Genomic DNA, 24,801 nt, shown 5'->3' with positions numbered 1-24,801 from the left:
GCTCGCACAGGTGCAGCTCCGCAGCAGCCTATGCTTCTGTTAGGAGCTTGCAGCTAATTAGCAGCCCGCTCCATTAACAAGTTGCGGCGAGCATCGCTTTCTGCTCGAACCAACCTGCTAAACACCAAAGCAATGCGATTCTCTTCCGCCCCCCCAGCCTAGCTTAACCCGTTCCAGCCTGGCGCAGTCTTCTCTTGTCTTCTTTTGTTTTTAATAAAAAGACGAAGGAAAGAAAGAAAAACGTAACCCTCTACGGCTGCGGGTGTGTGCAGTTGGCCCGCTTCCGGGAAGGAAGGGCTGCGAATTCTGAGCTGTAAGTGGAAATCCCTCCTCGCCCCTCCCCCGGCCACAGCTCCAGACGTTTGGGCTGTGGGCTGGGGACACGGGCTGAGCAAGGAGGGAGAGATACGAAGCTTCTGGTTCACTTCTGCTTCTCTGTAACTGCAATTCGAGAATTTTCGCACCAGAGCCGCTAGTGTTGCAAGCAAACGTGGTTTTGGTGGTGGTAGTGGTGGTAGAGTTGCGGTGGGGGCATAGATTCTTGGGGTCCTGGGCTCAGAACTTTGGATCTTTCTGAGTTGCATGTGCCGCGGAAGACAGGTACATTTCTGAGGAGGCCTGTGGGGTCTCCAGGAAGACTATCCCATTTAAGTCGATGGTAGTGGCAGGAGAACCGAGGAAAAGATAGTGACCTTTCCCTTACTGCAAAATGGAGATGACTTTATTTTAATGGGAGATGGAATGAAGGAAGGCGGGAGGAGCCAGGCACCCATCCTCTCTGGTGAGACACCCTCTCTTCAGGGTGGAAGAAACTGGTGCTTGGCTCTGGGCCAGGTTTCTTTGCCTTCCAGGGTGGGCAGCCTAGTTGACTTCCTGGGGGCTGTGTTCACCCCCAGGAGTGGAGATACCGCCCAGTTCATAATTCCTCTCTATTAATCAGGCTGGCTTAAGTGAAACGGGCTCTGGGCTCCAGGCTGGAAAATCTGGTGTCCCCAGGATACCCTGGTTTTGCCCCCTTCCTGCTGCTGCCCCTGCTCTGGGTGCTTATCTCTGCCAGGGCTCTTCGCTTGCAAACCCATTCGGCACCCTGTAGCTGAACACAGCACAAAAAGCCCGAGAGATCAAAAGCATTTGTATGGGCAGTTGAGCGGGAGGTGAATATTTAACGCTTTTGTTCATCAATAACTCGTTGGCTTTGACCTGTCTGAACAAGTGGAGCAATAAGGTGAAATGCAGGTCACAGCGTCTAACAAATATGAAAATGTGTACCCTCACCCGGGTCCCCACCCGGCCCAGCAGGCTCCCCCAATTTGTCTGGATAAAGCCTAGGCCCAGTGTCCCCAGGCAGGTGGGTATGTGGGAGCATTCGGCATTAGGGGAAGTTGGGGGGAACCACCCCCTTCAACAAGGAAATTTGGCTTGGGGCAGCCTCAGACTCTGGTTAGAATTGGCACCCAGGAAATCCCTACAAAATAGCCACAGCACTGGAACCAAAGGATGGGGGGTGTGGTGGGGAGCATGCAAAGTGCAGAGTAGAAGCAGGCAGCCAATTTTGCCAGGCTGAGAGGCAGAAAGGCGTTTCTCTGCTCTACCCCACCAGATGAAGGCTGAGGCTGAAACTAATTTTTGAATCACAAGGAGGAAATTAAAACAATCAAAAAAAATTCTTTCTAGCACCTCTGGCCTATGTTCACAGATCCAAAACCCGGACTTGAGCCCGGGGCATCCTTCTGCCCCTGAAATCCATCCCGGCCCTGAGTGAGTCCGTGTTCTTGGTGCCCTAAACCGAGGGGGTGAGCCCTAGACAGCGCTGAGGCACTGGGGCGGGCGGGTGCAACTCATGAACTTTTGTACTCTTGTGTGCTGCTGTCGGCAAAGCAAAAATAATGAAACTTTGTGATATGTTTGTAAATGATTTCGAATGACCCCTCGCCCTGCCCTTCACCATTAGCACTCCGACCCCAGCCCAGGGCAGCTTGGTGCCTGCAAGCAGTGCCTGCCGCAGGGTCTGCAGCTCTGGACGGAGAGGACAGCCCGGCACAGGGCCCAGGAAGGTAAATGCAAGACCTCTTGGGGAACTAGCTTTGTCAGCCAACCTGGCTTGCCCCTGCACTGGGAAGAAGAATGGGCAGAGGATATTCTCCTCTTGCATCTTTTCTCCTGCCACTAAGGGCATTTGCTCCTTTCTGGAAAATACCACTTGATAAGGGGGAGGGGGTGGATCTAGAGAGGAGGGTAATAAAGCCCCCATTTCTGGGATGGATTATTTTTTCTTCTTTTCTTTCTTTCTTAAGAAGAGTGTCCTGTCTCCTTGGCTGCTCGGTAACTCCGGCCCTGGTGCAAGGATGGGGAACTCGTTGCTGCAAATTGTCACCGAGCTCTTGAAGCTACCTGAACCCTCTCTGAAAGTGCGAGTGGCTGCGTCGGCCGGTGATGGCTCCGAGGAAGAGGCCGGGGCTGGCAGCGGTCTGGGTACCCACTCTAGGTGAAACCCGGAGGTAGTAACGTTGTCTATATATACCCTGTAGAACCGAATTTGTGTGGTATCCACATAGTCACAGATTCGATTCTAGGGGAATATATGGTCGATGCAAAAACTTCATGTTTCTCCGAAATAGCCATAGTCGGAAGCTGAGGCCAGAGGCAGCCGGGTGAGGGTCAGTTTCCTTTCTGTTTTATTACCTTAGACTCCAGGAAGATGGACTGAGCCTGGTGACACGGGGGGAGCCTTTTCCCCGAAGCCCCTCACGTTTAAACAGAGGTTCCCGTGTAAACCCTTAATTGGTTGCATGAATGCAGGGCCAAAGGGCTAGCTTTTGGGGAACTGGGGAGCAAGGTGGAAAGCCAGGTAGCCCCAGCCCCAACTCTGCCCTCAAGGAGCATGAAGTGAGGTCAGAGGGTGCCCAGTGAGGAGGCTCACAGGTCGTTGACTGCCACGTGGGAAAAGGGAGTGCAGGGTCCTTTGGAGCCTATCTGGGTGAGGTGGGGGTGCCATCATCACCTTCCAGGCCCACCCCTCAGCTGTATGAGCTGGGTGGAGGGCGGTCTTGCCATACCTGTAAGACCGACTTTGGCTAAAAGCACTCCATCCTGGGCACTCACAGAAAGCTTGGCAGTTACTCATGGCCTGATTTGATTCGGGCCCGCCAGACTGTTGTAACTTTTGGGTGACCCTGAGGAAGACAAAGCCGGGACTCGGCCTTTGTATGGCAGAGTCCCCGTTCCCGCGGGCGGGAGCCCTGCCTGCCTGGGGTACTCTGCCCAACTCAGAGGCTGCCTCACCCACCGGCCTTTTGGCATTCTGCAGCCTGACAGAGTTGGGGTTTCATTCCCCCATGAACTGTACCCATTTTGGGGGGCTGTATTTCAGCGGGGGTGAGTGGAGAGGACACTGGAGGTTAACAAAGTCAGTGGCAGACAAAAGCTGGGATTACCTGCCAGGAATGAGGGTGCGGGGAATTGGAGAACTACACTAACATCTGGCGGGGGCCCTCAAATGTGCCATGGCGAGTCATTTGATTACACGTATGTTATTTAGTTAAATTTGTGAAAATTATGAGATGCTCACCAACCCGGTGATAAACTCGCTTCCTCGCTATTGGCTGGCTTGGTCACATGGCCGCCAACTTTATTCAGTTGACAGCAAGTAGGAGGGCCCTATGGAAGGAGAAAAAAAGACAACACGAGAAAAATTAGTATTTTCTACCTTCTGAAATTAATGGCCATGAGTTCGTATATGGTGAACTCCAAGTATGTGGACCCCAAGTTCCCTCCGTGCGAAGAATATTTGCAGGGCAGCTACCTAGGCGAGCAGGGCGCCGACTACTACAGCGGAGGCGTGCAGGGTGCAGACTTCCAGCCCCCGGGGCTCTACCCACGGCCCGACTTCGGTGAGCAGACCTTCGGAGGCGGCGGGCCCGGGCCCGGCTCGGCGCTACCCACGCGGGGTCACGGGCAAGAACCGGGCGGCCCCGGCGGCCACTACGGAGCCCCAGGAGAGCCGTGCCCCGCGCCCCCGGCGCCGCCGCCCGCGCCTCTGCCCAGCGCCAGGGCCTGCAGCCAGCCGGGCGGCCCCAAGCAGCCGCCCCCCGGGACGGCACTCAAGCAGCCCGCGGTGGTCTACCCATGGATGAAGAAGGTGCACGTGAATTCGGGTAAGGCATGGTCCAGCGACCTCTCAGTCCCCACTCCAGCCTGGAGGCTTGGGCCCCCAAGAGGGGGTGCGAGTGGGTGGGGGCTTGTGGGGCTTCAATGGGCGCCGCAATTACTCTCTCCATAAATTTTTATAGCTGAGGGAGCAGGCCGGGACCATGTGGCTGGCTGCTTGGCTGTGGGCGAAAAAGGGGGTGGAGATGGGGGTGGGGTGGGGGAGGACTCCATTTTCAGAGCGGACGGAACCTGGTAGAGGAGGAGAGGGGGGGTTTTCCAAAATGCTAGGGAATTCCGGAGCTCTTGGTGGGCCAGGGAGATGGGAGCACGTAAGGGGATCCCCGCCCCGGAGCCTGGGGGAGTGGGAGGGTGGGAGTGAGCGGGTGTGCTGGGTACAGAGGACGAGAGGGCGGGAGGGAGGAAGGGAGCGGGCTGGGGAGTGCGCTGGGAGGGCCGCGGGCCTCGGGCACGCCAGGAAGTGAGCGGCAGTGGCGAGGGCCCTAAGAGGAGCCGGGCGCTGACCTGACCGTGCTGTCTGTTTTGTCTCGCAGTGAACCCCAACTACACTGGCGGGGAGCCCAAGCGGTCTCGGACGGCCTACACCCGGCAGCAAGTCCTAGAACTGGAAAAAGAATTTCATTTTAACAGGTATCTGACCCGGCGCCGTCGGATTGAAATTGCTCACACCCTGTGTCTCTCTGAGCGCCAGATCAAGATCTGGTTCCAGAACCGGAGGATGAAGTGGAAAAAAGACCACAAGCTGCCCAACACCAAAGGCAGGTCCTCGTCCTCGTCCTCCTCTTCCTCCTCCTGCTCCTCCTCAGCTGCCCCAGGCCAGCATTTGCAGCAGCTGGCCAAGGACCACCACACGGACCTGACGACCTTGTAGAAGTGGGGACCCTGGGCCCATTCCTCCCTGCGCTCCCGGCTGAGCCGAAGCTGCGGGGGCAGGCCAGGCTTGCTGTCACCTCCCTGGGCTCTAAGGTACTGTGGGGTGGACCTGGGATACGCAGGCCGCCCTGGGACTAGGTTAGCATCCTGCCCGAGGGCAGCCCCCTCCCTGAAGCGGGATGGGGGTGGGAGGGGGGCGGGATTCTCTCTCTAAGTATATTATCATATGGCAGGAGCTACTGAGAACATAAACCTTGGCGAGTCATTAAACTTATGAAAATCTCTGCTGTTGGATTTTGAATTTGCAAATGAAGGTTGGATGCTTTATCCCAGTGTGAATTTGAACATCCTCCCCCACCCCACCCCTCCAGGGATCTTGGTGGCTTAATAAAGTAGGGGAGTTGAGGCAGCAGGTTGGCCATCCCTGTGCTAGGTGCTTTCAGTGGAAACAGGAAAGCTGGGCCAGGATTTCTGAACTTTCTGGGTTATCTGTATAATATCCGGTGTGAAAAAAATATTTTGCTCCCGGTGGCCCCATGCCCAAAGAAATGAGTCTAAGAAGGAAGTGGAAATGGGTTGGGTTATTTTATGTTTAGATTATATTTGCTTAAATATTTATTTGTTGGGGGATGGGGGACAGAAATAACTGACATCTTAATGCCAAAAATCTTAAGAAGGTGAAAGGGGCTGAGTTTCAGGGAGAATAATCAGAGATGTGTGGACTAACTTCTGGCTGTAACTGGCATTTTGAACTCCACCCCTCCCCACTCCCCGGAAATGTGTGTAGGGGGCCCTTAACCCTTTTAGAGGGAAGCAAAGGGTCCACTCAAAGTTGAGTTCTTGAAAATATATTTCCACATGTGCTTTTTTCAGCACTGTGCTTACAACTAGTTCTGGGTGATTAAAGGAAAGGGAAAAGAGAAAGAAACAAATGGTCCAACATTTTCCTTCTGGGGAAAGAAAACAACACCTCTATGTTCTGGGTCATTAGATTGTGACTGAATTTTCTATTCCAACTGGATTCCAAATGCTGGATTCCAAATAACCCATGTAGCAGTATTTTATAGGAATTGGTGTACGGCCTATATGGGAGAGGGGGTGTGTGGTGGGGAGAAAGTGGGAAGGTGGGGAAATCTTGCTGTAAAAAAGAAAGAGAACACTAATTGAATCTAGAAGCCCACAAAAGTTGGTCTTAGGGTTTTTTTCCCTGAAGTTTCTTTTATTTTTTAAACAAGTGTAAGGAAGTTTTTCTCAACCCATTGATTAGAGGCAGAGATTATAAAAGTATAAAAGTTTTAGGCCCTCCTCCTTGCCTTAAGAATAGTGGTTTCATAACAATCACTCTCAAACAACAGAGGAGTGATGTTCTTTAGTCATTTTTCTTATGCCTTGCCTGAGGATTCAAGGCTCATTTTTCTAAAATGCTGACCCTTAAGGCTAAGGGGGGGGGGGGGGAAGAGTCAAAGGGAATGGCCAGAGTTCATATACTCAAATGAAACAGACTTTGGAAGTTTAAACCCCAAAGCTGTGGGCTCCAAAAAGAAACCCCTGGTTGTAGCTACCAAAAAGTGACAAAAGAGGGGAGGGGAAAAGGATGAGCTTGAAAGAGAGATTAAGAATTGGAGCTATTTTTTTTTTCAGTGCTTCAGAATGCTTTATAAAGTTCAGAGATAATTTTTTTAAATATATTTAAGTGGAGGGAGAAAAAAAAAAAGACTTTTTCTGCACGCATGTTCTTTGGTGTCTCCTGAGAGCTGAGAGCAGGTATTCACTGGAGTCCCTAGGCTGAAATTCCACTTCTCTAAAGTATCTTCCAAGCCTTGGTCTTTTGTATTAGACCCTGGGGACAGCTCTTTGTTCCTCCTTGGGGTGAGCCTGGCTCTCAGACTTGCACATGGCAATACTTGAATATCGCCACGTCGGGATATTAAAGATGGATATTCCTGCATTATTCGCATCATTGTTTCTATGACAAAAAGCAAAGAGTTCATACATAGTCAAGACGTCTTTTTTCTGACGCCCTCACGTTGAGAAGCTGAAAAGGTATTTTACTGAAGTTCGGCTAAATTACAGAATCAGGTTCATCCAGAGGACAAATTTTCTATTCGATTAGCTGTATTTCAGCCGGGAGGACTGACCTCTAAACCCTTAACCTTTTGGACTCTAACTACCCTTCTCTTCTTTTTTTCCCCCTCTAATGGGGAGAGCAGTCTTTGGATGTAGCATTTGAAAAGAGCCGCTATCGTTAGAGGCAAGTTGGAAAGTTGCTAAGATTCTTTCCTAAAGCCCAAATCTGCGAATATATTGAACCTTCTCCTTGGGAGGGGGGAAAAGTATATATTTTCACGACACCCAACTACATATATATTATAAAGATTATTATATAGATTTCCCCATTCCCAGAAGTTCAGGTTATCTACCCCAGCTTCAGACCAAATGCCAAAACTGCTTCACTGACTTCACCCATGTCCCAGAGGAAAGCCAAGAGGCATGTTTTGATGAAGAAAACCCACCTTCTTCTCAAACATAGCTTCACTACTTTGAAAAGTAACTTAATCAGAGAAACAACTTCTTTGTTTATAAGTCTCAGTTCTCCTCAGTTTCCAGGGATTGTCTTTTGAAATGTTAATGGAGCTTGGATGGCCCAGGGGGCAGTCCTCAACCCTGTGGTCCCAATCGGACCCCAGCGTCCATTTGGGCCCACAGGAGTGGGGCAGGGGAGAAGCAGCAGCACCCCCCCCCCCCTTCTCAAAACCACCTAGGGCAGGGAAGGAAATGAGTTTCCATCTGGGAACATACTCTGGAGAAACCTAGATGTGGAAAGGCTCAGTGCCCATTTGCTTTCATTTGTTTCCAGTTTGTTCCCCCAAATATGAGCCAGAAGTGTTTGTTTTGGTGTTGTTGTTTTTTTTAAGCTGTGTTGGGATCGTGACTGGGGAGGAGTGAAGTGTTTACCGAGGACATTGCTCCTCAGACTCCCATCTCACTTTGTCCATTGCAGCCTTTTGTTGGGAGATGACATTGTCTGTCAGCCCCATGGTGTCTGTTCACACAGGATGCTTTTTTAATAGAATTGACCAATGTTCTGCTGCCACTGATTAAAGTATTATTTATACTAATTGTTGCCTGTAGTTTTGATGTAATTCATTGATCTATATTTGAAATAATAAAAGGTGTAGCGAAACTTCCATCCTGTTTGGTGCCTCCAAAGAAGCATTCTTCATTAAGTCTTCTAAAAGCTAACATTCAATATAAACAATTTATTATTTTCTGCATTGTGCCTGACATGTGAAGGTTAAAGTGTGTAAGGGTTAGCAAATCTGTCATTAACCTCTCCCCCCACACATACACAGTCCCAATTTGGCCACCATGTTTTGTGAGCATTGGGAAGCCTAACGTTGCATTCAGGCTGCAGGGCGTTATTTTTTGGAAGAAAAAATAAGTAACTTCCCAGGCTAAAAGGAGGCTCCAGGTTGGCCCCGGTTAGCTCCAGACACCTCCAATCTCTCTTTGTCTTGTGGTGGGTGAGAGACCTCCCTGCCCCCCAACTCTGGGAGAGTGCTGGGTTCTGGACCAAGCTGAGACTGGCCAGTGGCTGCTGGGACCAAACCCCTCTGGCCTCCAATCTTGGACTCCTACTTTCCTTGTGCTATTTAGTCCCACTGGGGCCTCCAGCACCTGCCCCTCCTTCCCCCAGAGCCCCCTCTGCCCTCCAGACGACAATAAACACTCCCCACCATAAAAAGTGGCGTGCGCTATTTTTTTTTTTTTTCTGCAAAGGCTTTTTCTCGTCTTTGCCTTGCCTTGGAGAGTGGGCCAAGACAGGAGTCCCAAAATAGCTGGGGGGGGGGGGGGGATTGCTCGCGACAGGAAATGAGCAGAATGCATAAAATCAGACATGTGTCCTTAATATATGGAAGGGCTCGCCTCAGACGCGTGGACATGTGTATTTATAAGTGCGCAGACAGAAGTTTAAATATTCAGACACATTTTATGATTGTCCTCTGCCCGTCTTCTGGTTAATGGCTCCTCCTGTGCCCACCAATACATCAATACCGTTGTGTGTATTGAATCACGGGCAGGGACGAGGAGGAAGCGAGTCCATAGCCGAGCCCGCTTGAGTACAGTACAGTAAATCGGGACCCTCGGCAGAAGGCGCTTCCCGCCCGCCCGCCATGTTGGGGAGCCCTCCCTGCCCCCCGCGCCTGGCTGGGCGGCCGGGGCTCGCCGGCAGCCGGGGGAGGGCCTTTCATAACCCGGAGAATTTTCAAAGTGCGAGGAAGATGATAAGAATAGATTTCTACAAGTCCCGACCACGTGATTGGCGAAATAATTAATTCAGCACGTCCCTTAAGAAACACGGAGTCGTCATTAATCTGCCACGCAAAGGGCTCTCTCCGACTTGGAAAGTGCAGGGATCCCAAGAATATCACCCGCCGAGGGGGGCTGCGCGGCGCCCCCAGCCCTCCACCCTTGGCCCCCAGTGGCGGGCGCGGGAGCGCGGCCAGCAGGTAAATATTTTGGCGACTTTTATTTCTTCGGATTTAAATCCTTAATGAACTTAGCTGTCAGGGCCGCTGACAAATAGTTCCCTTTGCTTCCTGATTTGGAACCGCGCGCCGGCGAGAAGTTGTTAGTGGCTTGGATGGTGACCTTTGGTTCAGCAAAGCTTTGCACTTATGAAAAATTACTGAGAGCGGCCGAGTGCGTGTATGTGAGCGAGAGAGGGGGTGTGTGTGAGCATGTGGGGGTGGGCGAGGGGGCGAGGGGCGAGGGTGCGCGCGGGCTGCTCCGAAACAACAGGAGTTGTTTAAAAAAAAAAAAAAAAAAAAAAAACCCGCCCGGCTGGGGGACGCGCCTGGCGCACGCGGGCCGAGGTTGCCCGGTCTCCTGTGTCTACCGGGAACAATGGTCGCTGTCACGGCATCTGCTGCCTATTCTTAAACCGGTGAGAAAAGGCCCCGGCCCTCTTTTCAAGCGAGGGTCGTAAATTTTTCTTTGCGTCATAATAGAAGGCTATAAAATCGAGTTGAAATTTTACCCCAGGCAGGTTTTAACCAACAGATAATGATTTCCGAGTTGCTTCTCCCACTCCCCTCCTTTCCCACCCCAGCTCTGTTTCGGCCACCCCAGCAAGGAGTTTCTCCGTCTTCCCCTTTATTTTTGTATTTTTAATTTGGGGGAAGATGGAAAATAAAGGCGCGGGTTAGAAGTCCCTGCCGGCAGGGTGGGAGACCCTGGGGCGAAGGGGAGCCTGGGGCAGGGATGTGCAAGAGAGGCCAGGGAGAGGTGCAAAAGCTGTCTGTCCGGTTGCCTCCCATTTCAGCCTTTCTTCTCCCACACTCCAAGGAGATTCGAGGTCCCACTCGCCACTACGCTGCCACCCCACCCCACCCCCAGCTTGCCGGGGTCTGGGTCGGGGCGGCAGCGGGCATTCTCCTCCTTCAGCTTGAAACTCAGGGCCGGTGCCGGGGAGGAGAGCCTCTTTATTCGCCTCCTTCCCTGTCGTTGGCTTTGAGGATGATTTCCGCTAGCTGGGGCTGGCTGCGTTGGTAGTTGTTGTGGGATTGTGTGTATGTTTTGATTTCTTTTTTGGTGTGTGTATATTTCCCCGTCAGGACAGAGACAAAGTTTCCTCCGTTATGAATTATACATTCAAACAATAATACATTAATTCAATTATTCAAAGATGACAAATGTTTATGTGCTTTGCAAGTGACTCCGACGCAGATTCCGGGCGCTTTCTTTGAGCTGCTTGCGTTTTTCTCAATGAGAATTGGCTCCCCTCCCACCCCAACCCCACCCACCCCAACCCACCACACCATCCCCTGGTAGGCCCAGAGAAGGAACCCACAAAAAGCCTCCCCAGCCCCGCTGGCAGCCCGGCAGCCAACAGCCTCCCAAGTCCTGGGCTTGGCGGGCACCGGCCCGGGCTATTTTATCAGTGTGACAATTGCCCGGGTTGATGTGATAAATCATCGTAAGTAATTCCTGAAAGGGTGCGAGGCTGTTGGGGGCCGGGCGAGGACTGTAAATCTTTCCGGTTTATTGCTCTATGAACATATGCTCCGATTGAAGAAGGCTTAGATCCTTTCCTGGAGACAAATTCCCGCAAAGCGGCCCCCCTCTTTGGCAGGAGATTAACACTTGCTGCGGGCCCGTTGCTCGGCCCCTGGCGGGAGGCTAGGGGGCGGGATACTCCGGTGGGGGTGAACTGGGGGCACCCACGGTCCGGCTCCAAGAGGCGTCCCGAGTGGGCCTCCAGCCAGGCCCGTCCAGGTGAACAAAAGGAGGAGCTCCCTCACAGGTCTAAAGGGCTCTGAGCAGCCTGTGACCTGTCTTCCGGGACTTCCTGTGCCTCTGCAATGGGGATGAGGAGGACTTTACCCCCTTCTCCCCGGCTCTTCTGGGGCTGCTGAGCACATTCACATTCGCCTTGGTCGCTGGGAGACCTCGCCGGCGGCGACAGGGCATCTGCTCCGTGCCCGATGCCGTTGGGAAGCAGAACTGGCCATGAAAATCAGACTTCGGGGATGGGGTGGAGACTTCCGCATGGTGCGGGATTCTGGGGAGCGGGTCGGGCTGGGAGACGACCTTGGGGACTCGCGGCAGGCCGGGACCTGGAAGCCGGTCGCTCACGCTGGCTGGGAGCTTAACTCTTTCTCACACGCAGAATTGTTACCGTAAATTCCGCCTGACCACTCGGAGAGTGCTGGGAACAGGTCCCGATGTAATATTTCTAAAATAGAAGCTCCCAGGACTCCCAGATAAGCCCGGCTAGGGCTGATTTCTCAGCCACCTCGCCTTCTTGGAGGCGCCGCAGGAAGCGGGAAGCCGCGGCCTGGCAGTCGCCGGGCCTGCGGATTCCGTGAGCCCTGCCCAGGTTTGGAGGCGCGCGCTCTTGGCAAGCAGCAGCTCGGCGCCTTGGCGGCTCCACGCCGCGCGGAACCCGAGTGGAGCGCGCAAGACGCAGAGCAGGGAGACCGCTACGGGTCCGGTCGGCTGCTTATGCGCCCTTTCAGGCTCTGGGGAGTGGCGGCTCCTCTGCCGTGTCTGCGGAACGAGCCAGAGCCCCAGCGGGGTGGGGGTGGGCGTGGGGGTGGGGTTTCCCCGAGGTGACCGGCCCCGGTCTGGGAGCTGGAGTCACCCACCTCAGGGCTGGAGCCTGCGCTGTGCCACAACTAATTGCCTCGACCGGGGAGGGGGCGAGCAGCCCGTCCGCCTAGGCGGAGCCTGGCCCGGGTGCGTGCGGATGAGAGGTATCGGGCTCGACTGGGGAGCTAAGGGAACCCTGGGCCTCCGAAGCTCCATAGTCACCTCCGGAGACGCCTCTGAAAGGCAGCCTCTAAAATTTCCAGTCCGCGGGCTGGTCCGGTGGAAGGCTGGGCCAGGGTCAGAGGTCGTGGGGGGTGAGACTCTCAGCGCCCCTCACGCCACTGCCGGTGGCCGGACTGGGGCTGGGTTGGACTCGAGCTGCGAGATGAGGGCTTTCTTTCCGCTCCATACCCACTCATGCCTGCTCCGGGGAAGGGGCCCGGATCCCACGCTTCCCGCCCCTCCTCCTAGCCCCCAGGCCTGGCTGCGCTCCGGGGCTGGATGGCGTGAAAGTTTCAGCCTCAATCAGTACAATCTTCCCTTGGGGTCACGTGAACAAATATGCTCGCATTTGAAGGCAGCGTCTGTATTTCCCGACCATGAGGGGGTTTCCGGGGCTCTCTCCAAATCCAGAAAGGGCCACATTCCGAAAGCAAAACAAACCCCGAGCTCTGGGGGGTCTGGGAGGGCTGGGCAGGAACCCAGGAGTGGGTGGGGGCGCGGGTGGCCGCCGCTCTGGGCCTGGGAGCGGACAGGCGGGCGGGTGGACCGACGGGCGCGCATCGCAGGCGAAGCCAGCTCGGGGACTGCGAACTCGTTCCTCCTGCGTTTATTGGTAGTTGAACCTCAGCCTGGTTCCGTTCTACCGGGAATTCCGTGTGCTCGGGTATATGGCCGCGTCTGCGAGCGCGCAAGACCAGGGTTGGGACAGTGTTGTCTGCAGACAAAGGGGGAAGGCTAGCTCTGCCCCCCACTGGCGCCCACTCTGAGGCCGAGGACACCAGGTTTATGATAAATTGGGATCCAGGTAAGCAATTGCATGACAAAATGGAAATCTTTGGGCACCGGGCTGCTTGCTGCCCTGAGCGGGATACTAAATATGATTTATTTTGTGTAATCTGTGATCTTGATTATTGCCAATTGGTGAGGCAGTCCGCGTAGACCTAGATACACTTCTACATATACATTGAGGATGGTGATTAATCGTAAGGAGGTGCGCTTTGTGGGGATGCTCCCCGCCTACCCAAAGGTTAGGAGGACACACTAGCTTGCCAGGCTTGGGGGGTGGCTGATGGCATGGTGGGGGGGATGTGGCAGTTTGAGGAGAGGGTCGGTGAAGGGGTTGGGGGCTAGAGGAACTATTTTGGGGGTAAATGTGCAGTTATGAAAATGGGCTGGGAAATGAAATGAATAAAAAGAAACTTTTTTTACACTGTCACTGCCAAAGTAAGATGGAGCGTCATATTAATTCTGTGTCTTGGGCTGCCTGGCTGGGCATAGGCAGGTTGATTTATATGTATTTAAAATAAACTCTGTGACCAGCCAGCTCCCTGCATTGTTCTGGGAACTAGCTCCATATACGCACGCCTTTATCTCTTGCTGTTGGCTTAATATTTTTTTCCTTTAGAGGTTAAAGTGCTTCTCAAGCTTCTCCCCCAAATTCAAGAGAACCCCCAAACTACTCAGAAGAGTTTGAGAGGCTCCTCCAGTACATGCTCCCTCAGTAATCTGGGTTTTGACTTCCAGAGTGGCAGAGAAAAAAGGTTTAGGGCTCCTGGGTTCTTCTCCCCAAAGAACCCAGGATGAAAGCTAAATCATTATTTTGGCTCCTGCTTCCCATCCATCCTTTTGTTTACGGGATCCTGTGGCTCCTGGCTGGAGGAGGACAGGACAATTCATCCTGGATTTTTCCGGGGCCAAAGCCCAAGTAAGCAGCTCCATGAGTCCGAGGGAGCGGCTCTAGGCTCACGGGAGCGTCACACAGCCGGGCCAGACCGGGCCTCTGTGGGGAAGGGTCCCAGAAAGCAAGGAGCAGTCCCTTCACCTACGATGGGACAGGCCCCAGCTGGAGAGGGACCGACTTCCAAGAGGACATCGCCATCAAAGGAGAGCAGTAAAGCTGTTTTGTCAATCGCCTGCTCTTGGCTCCATCAGAACTTAAAGTCACTGGACATTTTTCTTCGCCTGCTGCCTTGGAGCAGCGCGCCTGCCAACTTAGTCAGCTGAATCCAATTACAGCGAGCAGCATTTCATTTGGCCCCGTGGAGCACTCACTTATAACTTCCCCGAAAATTTCAATAATCCGCACCAAGGCTCCCTATCCTAAAGACTTTTCCCGGGGATGCTGGTGGGGGCTGGGGTATAGGGCCCGGCCTGCGCCTGCCGCGGACCAGCTCTCCGTTGACAGCTCCCAGATGGGTCTCCCTCCCGCTACCCCAGTTTCTGGCTGTGGAAAGGGTACTTGAGCTGGTGGCCCAGAGCCAGCAGGGTTAAGCCCGCGATTCTGGTCAAGCAGGAGGCTGAAGTTGGGCTTGTGCTGGAGGGTGGGTGGGCTGAGCAGGGAGCTCGAGAGAAGGCAATGGGGACTCTGGGTGGCCTAACGTTGGCCACCTTGGGGTCCTCTTTTCTTTTCCCTTCCCAAGCCTCCTGAGCCTAGAGCACAGGGTGCACAGGGCATCCCAGAATGCCCAGGAGCAAACTTACCCTGATCATCCACGGCTGGAAAAACAAAATCTAGCTACAGGCATCGTGGGATCAGCCCTGGTGGTCTTTCAATTTAGCCCTCTTCTGAGGGGGAAGATCCTACTTTTAAAGAACCCCCTTTTTTAAAAAAAATAATAAAACATAGTCAAGCGGCGAAAGTTGATGTCTGTTCACGTGAACGTATCATATAAAGTAGCTTCCGGCTCGCTGATCAGGTCTGAGTACCTGCGTACATCGCACACCCACTGCACAGCCCTCAAGGCGGGCCTAGCGGCCTGGGCCCCCTGGGCCCAGACCGGCTGGGAAGCTGAAGCCTGGGCTCGATATTAGGAGCCCTACTGGGCTGGGATCTCTCCAAGGCGCTTCCGTTGGGTGTTCATTAAGGGGTGAGTTATTGCTGTCTAAGCCAAAGGTCACTTCAAAGGCTTATGGCTGTGCGCTCTGGTCTTTAGAAGGGACTGGAATGCTTTGTGTGGGGCTTTCTCCTGCCCGGTTTAGTGTTTGCAAACTACTGAGTCGACAAATTGCACAGGGCAGATGCAAGAGGGGGGATTGTGTCTCTCCTTTCACCTGACCTGCATGGGCACCCGCTAAGTGCCCGTAGTGGTGGGCAGCTTGGTCTGTTGGGTGGAAGGGATGTGTGTTTCTTAGATTGTTTGCAGCCTAATCCCGACCCAGGAGTGGGCAGCCCAGGCCAGGAGTGTGGTGGGTACCGACTGGAATAAAATAAATTCAGAGGAACCATGCAAGATACAAAGTACAAATCAGGAAATAGCGCCCAGCTCCCTTTCCACTGGGGCTGAGTAGGGCAGCCATTGACTAGGACCCACCCAGGCCCATCTTTTTCAGGTGCCCTATGCTGTAGCCTCCCTCCCATGCCAATTTTGTACAGTCCTTCTCTTTTACTCCTAGGAGGTTTGGGCTCAGCCTGGGAGACTAAGGCACCTGGAGCACTAAGAGCTTGGCTGAAGCAGGGGGAGAGGACAGATTCCCCTTGTGCCTTTGACCCACTTGGCTCACCCGTTGCTTGAGGGTCTGGCACTTCCCTCTGGTCTGAGCTCCTCCTTCCCCCATCCAGCCAAAGATTTTGGTGTTAAAGGGCACTCACTCCCTAGAAGCCAATCAAGTCTCCCTTTCTGCCAGGGAGAAGGTGCCTGGAATGGCTTCGGGCAACAAATACAATAGTCACATTGATTATGACACCCTTAAAGGGGAAAGCCTCTCAACATGTGTGCGTTAGAAGCGGCTGCCACTGAGAGTTTTCCATTTTGTTCCAGATCCGCCTCAACAGAATATCAAAAGGACCCTGAAGAACCTAAAAAGAGTTACAGACAAAATTCGAGAGCTTGCGCGGGCACACACACACACACACACACACACACTGTGGTGAGTAGTGTGATTTAAAAAAATAATTTCCACTACATTTCCATCTGTCCTGCAACTCAAGGTAGCCATCTCAGGATTCATACATCAAGACATAAAACAAAGGGCGGCTTTGAAGTGGATCACCTCCGTGTGAACTGCTGCCCGTTACATGATAACCGATCATCGGCCTTCAAATTTATGGCGCTTTAATGGGGTGAGCCCAGTGCCTTAAATGGAGGGTGTATTACGTATTGAGTTATCTGGGCTAAATAAGAATGATTTAGAAGGTGCATCCAGGGCTTCCCATAGGGTAGAGGAGGCTCAGGCTGAGAGATCGAGAGAACTCGGGCAGAGAGCGAGCCCAGCTCTGCAGCAAATATATCCCCACTGAGCAAACCCGAAAAGGAGTGGTTTCAGAATCCCCCAATAGTAAAGCCAACAGGGAGCGAAGAATCGTTGCTATGTTCCAGTGAATTAACGGAGGTGCCCAGCACAAGTCTTGTCCGCCAGAAAGAGATGTGTGGGTTTCCCAGGCCCTGGTTTCCTGGTTTAAGAAAAACAAAAACAAAAACAAGGAGAGGAGCCAACTACAACCTTAGAAAAATTTGAGAGCAACAGAAGCAACCGGCACAACATCGCCTCCCCCTTCTCTTTCAACTTGCCCTGACTCTACCGGCCCATAATTTACTGCGACTGCCGCGCTAGTCACAGCCCAGCGACTGCCGCCCCCTCCTTCCCCGAGCCCCTCGGTCTTTCACGGCCCCGGCGGGAGAGCGAGCGCCGGGCCGGCCTCTGAGCATCCAGCGAGCTTCCCGGCTTCCCCAGGCAGCGGCGGGCAGCGGGTCTTCGGCCCCGGCGGAGCTGCGCGCGTCCGGTCCTACGTCTGGCCGTGCAGCGGAGCTGTTCGGAGAGACCGGCACCGGCCACTTTATATAATCCCCCAGCTCGCGGGGCGCGGGGCCGGGAAAAGTGCGGAGTAGGGAATTCTTTTGCCGCTCTTCCTCCTACGCGGAGCCTGTTTTCCACTTCTGAAAAGTGCCGGGCCTTGGGAAGTGTTTTTCTTTTCATTCCTTACTGAAGCGTTTACTGCCGCCGTGCTTGCAGTCATAAATTTTGTTACAAACCACAATGACAGGTGCATTGATATGCACCGTGAGAGCTCCAGCTGCTTAATAACCCCGTCCCCTGGCCGCTGTGAGCGCCTTTTATTTATTCGGTATCATATTAGGTATTGATCCCGGGCAGAATTAAGTGCAGTGAGCAAGTATCAGGGTTCGGCTGTTTCAGAGGCGCGGCGAGTGTGGCGGTCCAGCGCGGCCCAGGCGGCGGGCGGTGGTCGCTCTGAGGCCGCCTTCCTTCCGTGTGGCTAGGAATCCTTTGGCCCTGCATTCCCAGCCTGCGGTTGGGCCTCCAAGCTGAGTTGGGCAACTTCCCCAGGACCGCAAGAAGGGTCGAGTCAGACCCTGTGTAGTGCCCTTACTCTAGAAAGGGCCAGGCTTGGTGCCGGCGGGGTTCTGGGGAACCTGCCCTGGCCGGTGCCCTGGGGGTTGAGGGGAGGAGGAATGAGAGAAAAGGGCAGCTGAGGACTTCGAAGACTGCCCCTCCCCCGACACGGTCTAGTCTTCACCCCAAGGCATTTGGGTCCACGAGCAAAAATGAGCAGAGATACCAAAGGGCCAGGAAAGAAAGCCTTTAAAGGGGGGGGGGGGGGGATCGAAAAGATGAGCCACTGAACAGTTGACCATTGTCCAAGTGATTTATGACCCATTCCTGCTTTTTAGGTTCAAGCAGAGTTCACAAGGAGTAGGGATTTCTAGAAAGAAATAAGCTTTTTTATTTTTTTTTAAACCAGTTTTGTAACAATATTCTCAGGTTCTGTTTTAGGAGAGGTGGCTTTTGGGGGGCATTATACTGCGGAGGTGGGGGGAGTCTTCAAAGCCCTTCCTGGTGAGGAGAGGGCTACTACCCTTGCTTCTGGGGCAAATAGACATTGGAGTGGTGGATCATCACTGAGTGGGCCTTGAAATTCCTTAAGACAATGAAAACGGAGGCAGAACAGACGCTGTGGTTATTCATGAAGCTGCCAAATATTTACACTTTTAAGGCCCAGTACACAGCTTTTCCTAAGAATATACCATAGGAAAAATATATATGTAAAGCCATCTGTTTCAAAAAACCTGGTCAGTTCCTAAAGAAGCCATTTTAATGTGACTGGTCCACCTATCAAGATAACCTTGGTCAACCTGGGAGGCAAGAGGGAAAGTATTTTGCTTCCACACTTGTAAATGAAATGACAGAAGCAGCAGTGACTTCTGGTGGGTTGTCAAATGTGGCCATTCTGATATCCAGAGGGCCCAAGGTTTAAGACTGGAAGTAGGATCCCAGAAAAGTCCAGAAACAGCTAAACCAGTCCTTTGGCTTGGGGGCAAACCAAGCCAAAAGTTAGACACAGGATGAGGCTGTAACTTTCCATTTGATATTCAGTAACTTTAATAGTCAGAATGACATAGAAATTGAATGAAAGAAAGATTAACATCAGCTTTGCTAGGTAGATATCTTAACCGCATACATTTCAGAACAATAATAGAAACAATTCCTAAAACATAACATCCTAGTATTCTATTATTCCATTGAAAAGGGTCTGTGTCTTATCAAGATAAATGCCATATTCACTTACTCTTTGTAACAAAATGGGCAACAGTATTACCAAACAAAGGCTAATATAAAGGATTTTAAAAATTGGGTTAGGCTGTTTGGTGAAAGTGGAGGGGAAATGAGTGAATGGCAGAGTGGTTTTGGTACCAGTGGTCAAATCCTTTAGGCCACGTAAGTCGTCTAGACAATGTGGTCCATCATGATGACCATGATGGAAGCCCAGGGAGTTTTGAGGAAGGAAAGGTGCCTGAAAGAGGAGATCAAGAATTAAGACCAGGGAGCTGACCTATGAGTTTTCTTTATCAAGCACACAAAAGTGGTTGAATGCTATTAGTTATACTTTAACTCCTTAGGAGCCTTTCACAAGATGGGGGTGGAGTGGTTGACAAGGAAAACTTCCATCAAGAGTCAGAGGATACAAAAGGGAAGAATTTTTCTTAGTTTTTTTTTTTTTTCTTCTTCTAAATCTGGGTCCATTCATCATGCCATGAGAGGTTCTCTCATTGGTTGTAGAGTGGGTGGAGGTGGGGTGCAGTGTATGATCCAGAGCAGAGGTCAATAATAATATCTGTTCACACAATTAGATGCAGGATAAAAATGATAAAGTTGTAACATGAAGCATTCTGCATTTACCCATGCTCCATGCATTTCAAATTCTAAATCTCTTTACCAAGTTTCTAGTGGTATCCACTTAAAAGTAGTGGAGGACAAAGTAAAGAGTCTAGAAAAATGCAGATGAAAGAGAAGAAACATCTTTCTAACCTCAAAATAAGTTTGGGAGTCTTTAAGTGTTCTTGGTTTTTATCTCCTGATAGATTTCACAGTGCTGACACACAGAGTTAACTGGGTGGATTCTCCTCCCGGCACCAGAAAGTGGACTGTCTGGTCTCCATGAAAGATGCTGTGATTTTGAAACCAGGTGGGGGAGATACTTTTCTTCTCCTCCTCCTCCTTCTCCTCCTTCTCCTCCTTCTCCTCCTTCTTCTCCTTCTCCTTCTCCTTCCTCCTCGTCCTCCTTCTTTTGAGAGTTCTGGCTGTTCTGAACTTTCTTTTCCCATCAAAACTGTGGGATGACCCAAAGATTGATTGATAGGTCCATTTAGTCACTCATTCAACAAGCATTTATTACACTTACTACATGTAGGGCACTGGGCTGGGTGTTAGGAATATATAGATGAATAAGACACAAGGAGCTCAAAGTCCAGTGGGAGAATCAGCCATTAAAATGTACGAGTCCATAAGTGCTTTCTTATGCCATATCAAAAGCTATTTGACAATCTTGAAGAAAGAAAACATTATCTGGGTGGGGGTGGGGGAAGCCCCTTCTCTTGGATGGAGTTGAGCTAAAGAGTGGGAGTGGTCTTTTCATGTTTATAAGAAATTCCTTCTGACTTTTTCAAAGGTTCAAATAAGTTGAACTTCATAAAATCTCAGCTCCTTCCACTCTGAACTGGGTGGGCAGCAGAGAGAGCCTGGGCTACCTAGTCCTTATATATCGACTGTCCTGTCAGTTACAGTCTCTTTGGGGCCTTTCGCTTTTCTTCTCCACAGGTCACCTGGTGCCTGTGGCTACCCCAGCCCTCTCGGGATTCGGCAGACAGTGGAGGTGGTGGTGAAGGAGACAGTGGTGGTCAATGTTATTTGAGCAGGGTCAACAGACCCTGGAACTTCCTGAGTGCACGATGCAGAAGGCTGCTTACTATGAAAACCCAGGACTCTTCGGAGGCTACGGCTACAGCAAAGCCACTGACACTTATGGCTACGGCACTCCCCATCAGCCTTACCCACCCCCTGCCGCTGCCAACTCCCTGGACACTGATTACACGGGCTCCGCCTGTTCCATCCAGAGTTCCGCACCTCTGAGAGCCCCAGCCCACAAAGGAGCTGAACTTAACGGCAGCTGTATGCGTCCTGGCACTGGGAACAGCCAGGGTGGGGGGGGTGGCAGCCAGCCTCCCGGCCTGAACTCAGAGCAGCAGCCACCACAACCCCCTCCTCCACCACCAACCCTGCCCCCATCCTCGCCCACCAATCCCGGAGGTGGAGCGCCTGCCAAGAAGGCCAAGGGTGGGCCCAATGCTTCTGGCTCTTCAGCCACCATCAGCAAGCAGATCTTCCCCTGGATGAAAGAGTCCCGACAGAACTCCAAGCAGAAGAACGGCTGTGCCGCTGCAGGTAGCTCTCTGAGGGGGCTCATCCTGGGCTAAGTCTCCCCCCCCCCCCCCCCGCACTGAGCCCCAGAGGCTAGCTCAGGCTCATCTAGGAATCAAGAGACTGGGGGCTAGAAGCGCAACTTTGGAGGCCACATGTCTAAACTCCTACTCATGCAGGAATGTCCTTTCTTTTTAGTGTCCCTGATTGGACCCATGCCCTTACAGTGACAGGGTGTTCCATTCCGGGCTGCTGGTGCCATTGCTGGACAAGTCCCATAGTTATTAATAGATAGCTCTTCCATATATTGACCTAACATTTGTTTTCCTGGGTGGCTGGTCATAACTTGGCTCCTTCTCCCATCCAATAGCTCTTTGAAACCTGTGATTCCCCAAGCCTGGGTTTTTATGTATCTTACATCACACGAATCCCATTCCCTTAAATTAATAAGAACTAAAGTCTGTGAAGGGCTATGTTAAGAACCATGGTAAGCGCTTTACAAGCACTATCTAATTTTCCAAAGAACCGTTTGAGGTAGGTATAGCCCCATTTTACAGATAAAGGGTTAGACAGTTGCGCAAGATCACAAAACCACAGAATGGGGCACTCGAATCCAACCGGAGCCTGCAACACAGCCAGACTCTACTTGGTCCACGCCAGCCCAGTTCTCCCCATCCCAGCAAATCCATAATGGGGAGGGGCATATCTTAAGGGAAGGGGATATGCTCTAAAACAGGAGCAGCCTTGGATTTCTCTCCCTGAAAAGGGAGACCCCAGAGTTGGGAAGAATCTTCTGTGGGTCTGTTCAGGGTGGGCAGAAGAAGATGGGCAGGGCCAGGAGCTCTGAGGCCTACTGCCTCTCTCTGTTTAGCCTGCCTGGTCCCTAAAATTTTCTGGCCTCGTGTCGTTTGATGCAGTTTATCTTCAGATAGATGAATATGCTTCCAGGTCCAGGGCCAGTTTGAGGCATGGGATGTAACTACCTTGTTATCAAATCTCTGGTTTGCCTGCAACTCTCTGGGGCTGCTGCTCTTGGGGGAAAGTGCCTTCCAGCCTGTAAGCTCCTTCTCCTGCCCCTCCCTCCCAGCTGCAAGTCCAGGCCCCTCCCTCCCAGGAGAAATCCATTTGTGTAACCAAGGAGGGAGTGGACAAGCTGCAGAGAGGTGGCAGGGGTAGTGGAAACCAGTGTTCAGACTGCTGCTCCTAGCACTGCAATACTCAGAATGCACCCAGGCTGGCCTTGGAGCCCCTGAAACTCTGGAGAAGTATTTTTATGGCTTATCACTTCCCTGGGTTTGGGTGCAGCTGAGCTGGGGTGAGGTGCCATGATCTCTACCCTCATTCCATGCTCCCTGGGGTGCCTTGCCCAGGAGCCAGCCCCTAAGCAAGGCAAGCTGGGGCTGCCTTCCTCCCCCAGCCCGGCAGAGGCTGGGAAGAGTATTCAGAGAAGTCTGTTCCTTCTTTAATGGGGGTTGGAAGAGGGGGGTAGGCCCTACCAGCTGCTACTAGTTTCTCATTAAACTCCTCCACAGCCTTAGCCTTAGGGACAGGATGATGGACTAGGCTGAAGGGGAGGGGGTGGCAGAGTGAATCGGACCTCAGAAGGCAGGTGTGTGTGTGTGTGTGTGTGTGTGTGTGGCAGGGGCGGGGGGGGGGGGGGCTGGAGTTCAGGTGCAACTCATAGGTATGGCTGGGGCCTGTGAAGTCCCGATTGGAATCTTACGTCTCAGACGCCCCTCCCTCATTCCAGCCAGCATTAAGGTGGGAGGAGAGGGGGAGGAAGAGGAGGGATCCAGGGAAGCACCCCGCTTTGGCCCTGGATGTCCTCCCCATCCCCCGCTCCCGCTCAGCGTCCCCTCTGTCTCCCTTCCTGCCCAGGAGAGAGCTGCGAGGATAAGAGCCCGCCGGGCCCAGCGTCCAAGCGGGTGCGCACGGCCTACACGAGTGCGCAGCTGGTGGAGTTGGAGAAGGAATTCCACTTCAACCGCTACTTGTGCCGGCCACGGCGCGTGGAGATGGCCAACCTGCTGAACCTCACCGAGCGCCAGATCAAGATCTGGTTCCAGAACCGGCGCATGAAGTACAAGAAGGACCAGAAGGCCAAGGGCATCCTGCACTCGCCAGCCGGTCAGTCCCCGGAGCGCAGCCCGCCTCTGGGCAGCGCCGCCGGCCACGTGGCCTACTCGGGCCAGCTGCCGCCCGTGCCCGGCCTGGCCTACGACGCGCCCTCGCCACCCGCCTTCGCCAAATCTCAGCCCAACATGTACGGCCTGGCCGCCTACACGGCGCCGCTCAGCAGCTGCCTGCCACAGCAGAAGCGCTACGCGGCGCCCGAGTTCGAGCCCCACCCTATGGCCAGCAACGGCGGCGGCTTCGCCAGCGCCAACCTGCAGGGCAGCCCGGTGTACGTGGGGGGCAATTTCGTCGACTCCATGGCGCCCGCGTCCGGGCCCGTCTTCAACCTGGGCCACCTCTCGCATCCGTCTTCGGCCAGCGTGGACTACAGCTGCGCCGCGCAGATTCCCGGCAACCACCACCATGGACCGTGCGACCCTCATCCCACCTACACAGATCTCTCGGCCCACCACTCGTCTCAGGGACGCCTGCCCGAGGCCCCCAAACTGACGCATCTGTAGCGGCCGCCACCGGCCCGAACTCGCGGCGCAATTACCTCTCTTGCTTTGGTGGCGGGGGTGGCGGGCGGGGCCCGCGGGGCAGCTCTGTGACCCCCCCCCCCCCCTCGCTCTGGCCCGGTTGCCGCCTCCTGGGTCTCGGGCCAACAGCGGCCGAGGCGCAGGCGACTGGGCCTCCCCTCCAGGAGCTCCCTCCTTTGGGTGACTCGCCATAAATCAGCCGCAAGGATTGTCCTCTGTAACCCTGACAGTGCCATATACTGCGGACCGAGGGACTCTAATCTGGTAATGGTGTCCCGAAGGTAAGTCTGAGATCCACCGGCGGCGCGCTCTGCAGAGGGACCAGAGCCCGGACAGCCCCGGGCCTGGCCCGCGTCTAGCTTAGTTGCGGAGACCTTAATTTATATGCTCCTTTCCGTCCCGTAAGGATTGCATCGGACTCAACGACAGTATTTATTATTTGAAGCGAGTCATTTCGTTTCCCTGATTATTTATCCTCGTCTTAATGTATTTATGTGTATATTTGTAGAATTCTCCAGCCGAGCTTAGGAACGCGCTCCCAGGCCGCGGGGGCCACGTCTCACCTCTTTAGTCCCCTTGCTCTGAACTAGTTGAGAGAGTAGTTTTGAACAGTTGTAACCGTGGCTGGTGTTTGTAGTTGTAAAGGATTAAGACCGCAAATTGTCCTTCATGGGTATAGAGTCAGGCGGCCCCGTGGCGTGGCACGACACCCGTTACTCATTTCTCAACAGCCGCAGCCCTCACCACTCGACACAGTTTATTGATTTCAAATTGTCTGGTACTATTTGAACAAATATTTAGAATAAAAAAAAATTTCTCAGTCGGAAGTGTATCTGTGTTAATCAAGCACACTTGGAAGTGATCGCTCTGCCTTTTATCTTTTGCACACTCCCAGCAGAAGGCCCCCGAATAGGCTGACTCTTTGATATATCTATTTTTCATTTATTTGGAATCTGGTATACGAATTGGTTCTGGGGATACTTGATTACATTGCAGCTATTGACATTGGTGGGGGGTGGAAATCTGAGGATGCAAACCCAGAAATGCCCCGGGGAGGAGGGGGGGATAATCTGGGTAGGGCTTTGTGCTGTGCCTGCTATGCTATTTCCACCACCTTCTTTTTAGACATAAATCGACT

The 24,801-nt window shown here is 52.9% G+C and overlaps 2 protein-coding genes across 4 annotated transcripts; both read left to right on the top strand.

The window, feature by feature from the left end:
• The first annotated feature begins 212 nt into the window (after nucleotides 1-212).
• Nucleotides 213-16,218, top strand: HOXD4 (homeobox D4). 3 transcript variants are annotated; one of them, XR_009257057.1, is made up of 3 exons: nucleotides 213-4,154; nucleotides 4,701-5,133; nucleotides 16,116-16,218. XR_009257057.1 is itself a non-coding variant. In XM_058713238.1 (3 exons), the coding sequence occupies exons 2-3, from the start codon at nucleotides 3,719-3,721 to the stop codon at nucleotides 5,036-5,038; spliced, it is 774 nt and encodes a 257-aa protein (XP_058569221.1). In that variant the 5' UTR covers nucleotides 213-2,054; nucleotides 2,295-3,718; the 3' UTR covers nucleotides 5,039-8,228. The 3 variants fall into 3 exon arrangements, 2 of the variants coding, with proteins under 2 accessions (XP_058569221.1, XP_058569215.1); XM_058713238.1 differs by lacking the exon at nucleotides 16,116-16,218 and having other exon boundaries at nucleotides 213-2,054; nucleotides 2,295-4,154; nucleotides 4,701-8,228; XM_058713232.1 differs by lacking the exon at nucleotides 16,116-16,218 and having other exon boundaries at nucleotides 4,701-8,228.
• Nucleotides 5,038-24,490, top strand: HOXD3 (homeobox D3). The gene is made up of 4 exons (XM_058713188.1): nucleotides 5,038-5,133; nucleotides 19,674-19,777; nucleotides 20,410-21,033; nucleotides 22,888-24,490. Exons 3-4 carry the CDS (start codon nucleotides 20,493-20,495, stop codon nucleotides 23,643-23,645), a joined length of 1,299 nt encoding a protein of 432 aa, XP_058569171.1. The 5' UTR covers nucleotides 5,038-5,133; nucleotides 19,674-19,777; nucleotides 20,410-20,492; the 3' UTR covers nucleotides 23,646-24,490.
• The last annotated feature ends 311 nt before the right edge of the window (nucleotides 24,491-24,801 follow it).

The sequence above is a fragment of the Neofelis nebulosa genome, chromosome 2, assembly GCF_028018385.1.
Source record: "Neofelis nebulosa isolate mNeoNeb1 chromosome 2, mNeoNeb1.pri, whole genome shotgun sequence".
Taxonomy (NCBI): Eukaryota; Metazoa; Chordata; class Mammalia; order Carnivora; family Felidae; genus Neofelis; species Neofelis nebulosa.
The sequence above is the reverse complement of the archived record's forward strand: the minus strand, read 5'-3'. Positions and strand labels throughout refer to the sequence as shown.

Coding starts and splice junctions, on each gene's coding strand:
- HOXD4 (XM_058713238.1), top strand. CDS start 3,719: ATGGCCATGAGTTCGTATATGGTGAACTCCAAGTATGTGGACCCCAAG. Junction 4,155..4,700: donor GAAGGTGCACGTGAATTCGG/GTAAGGCATGGT, acceptor TTTGTCTCGCAG/TGAACCCCAACTACACTGGC.
- HOXD3 (XM_058713188.1), top strand. CDS start 20,493: ATGTTATTTGAGCAGGGTCAACAGACCCTGGAACTTCCTGAGTGCACG. Junction 21,034..22,887: donor GAACGGCTGTGCCGCTGCAG/GTAGCTCTCTGA, acceptor CTTCCTGCCCAG/GAGAGAGCTGCGAGGATAAG.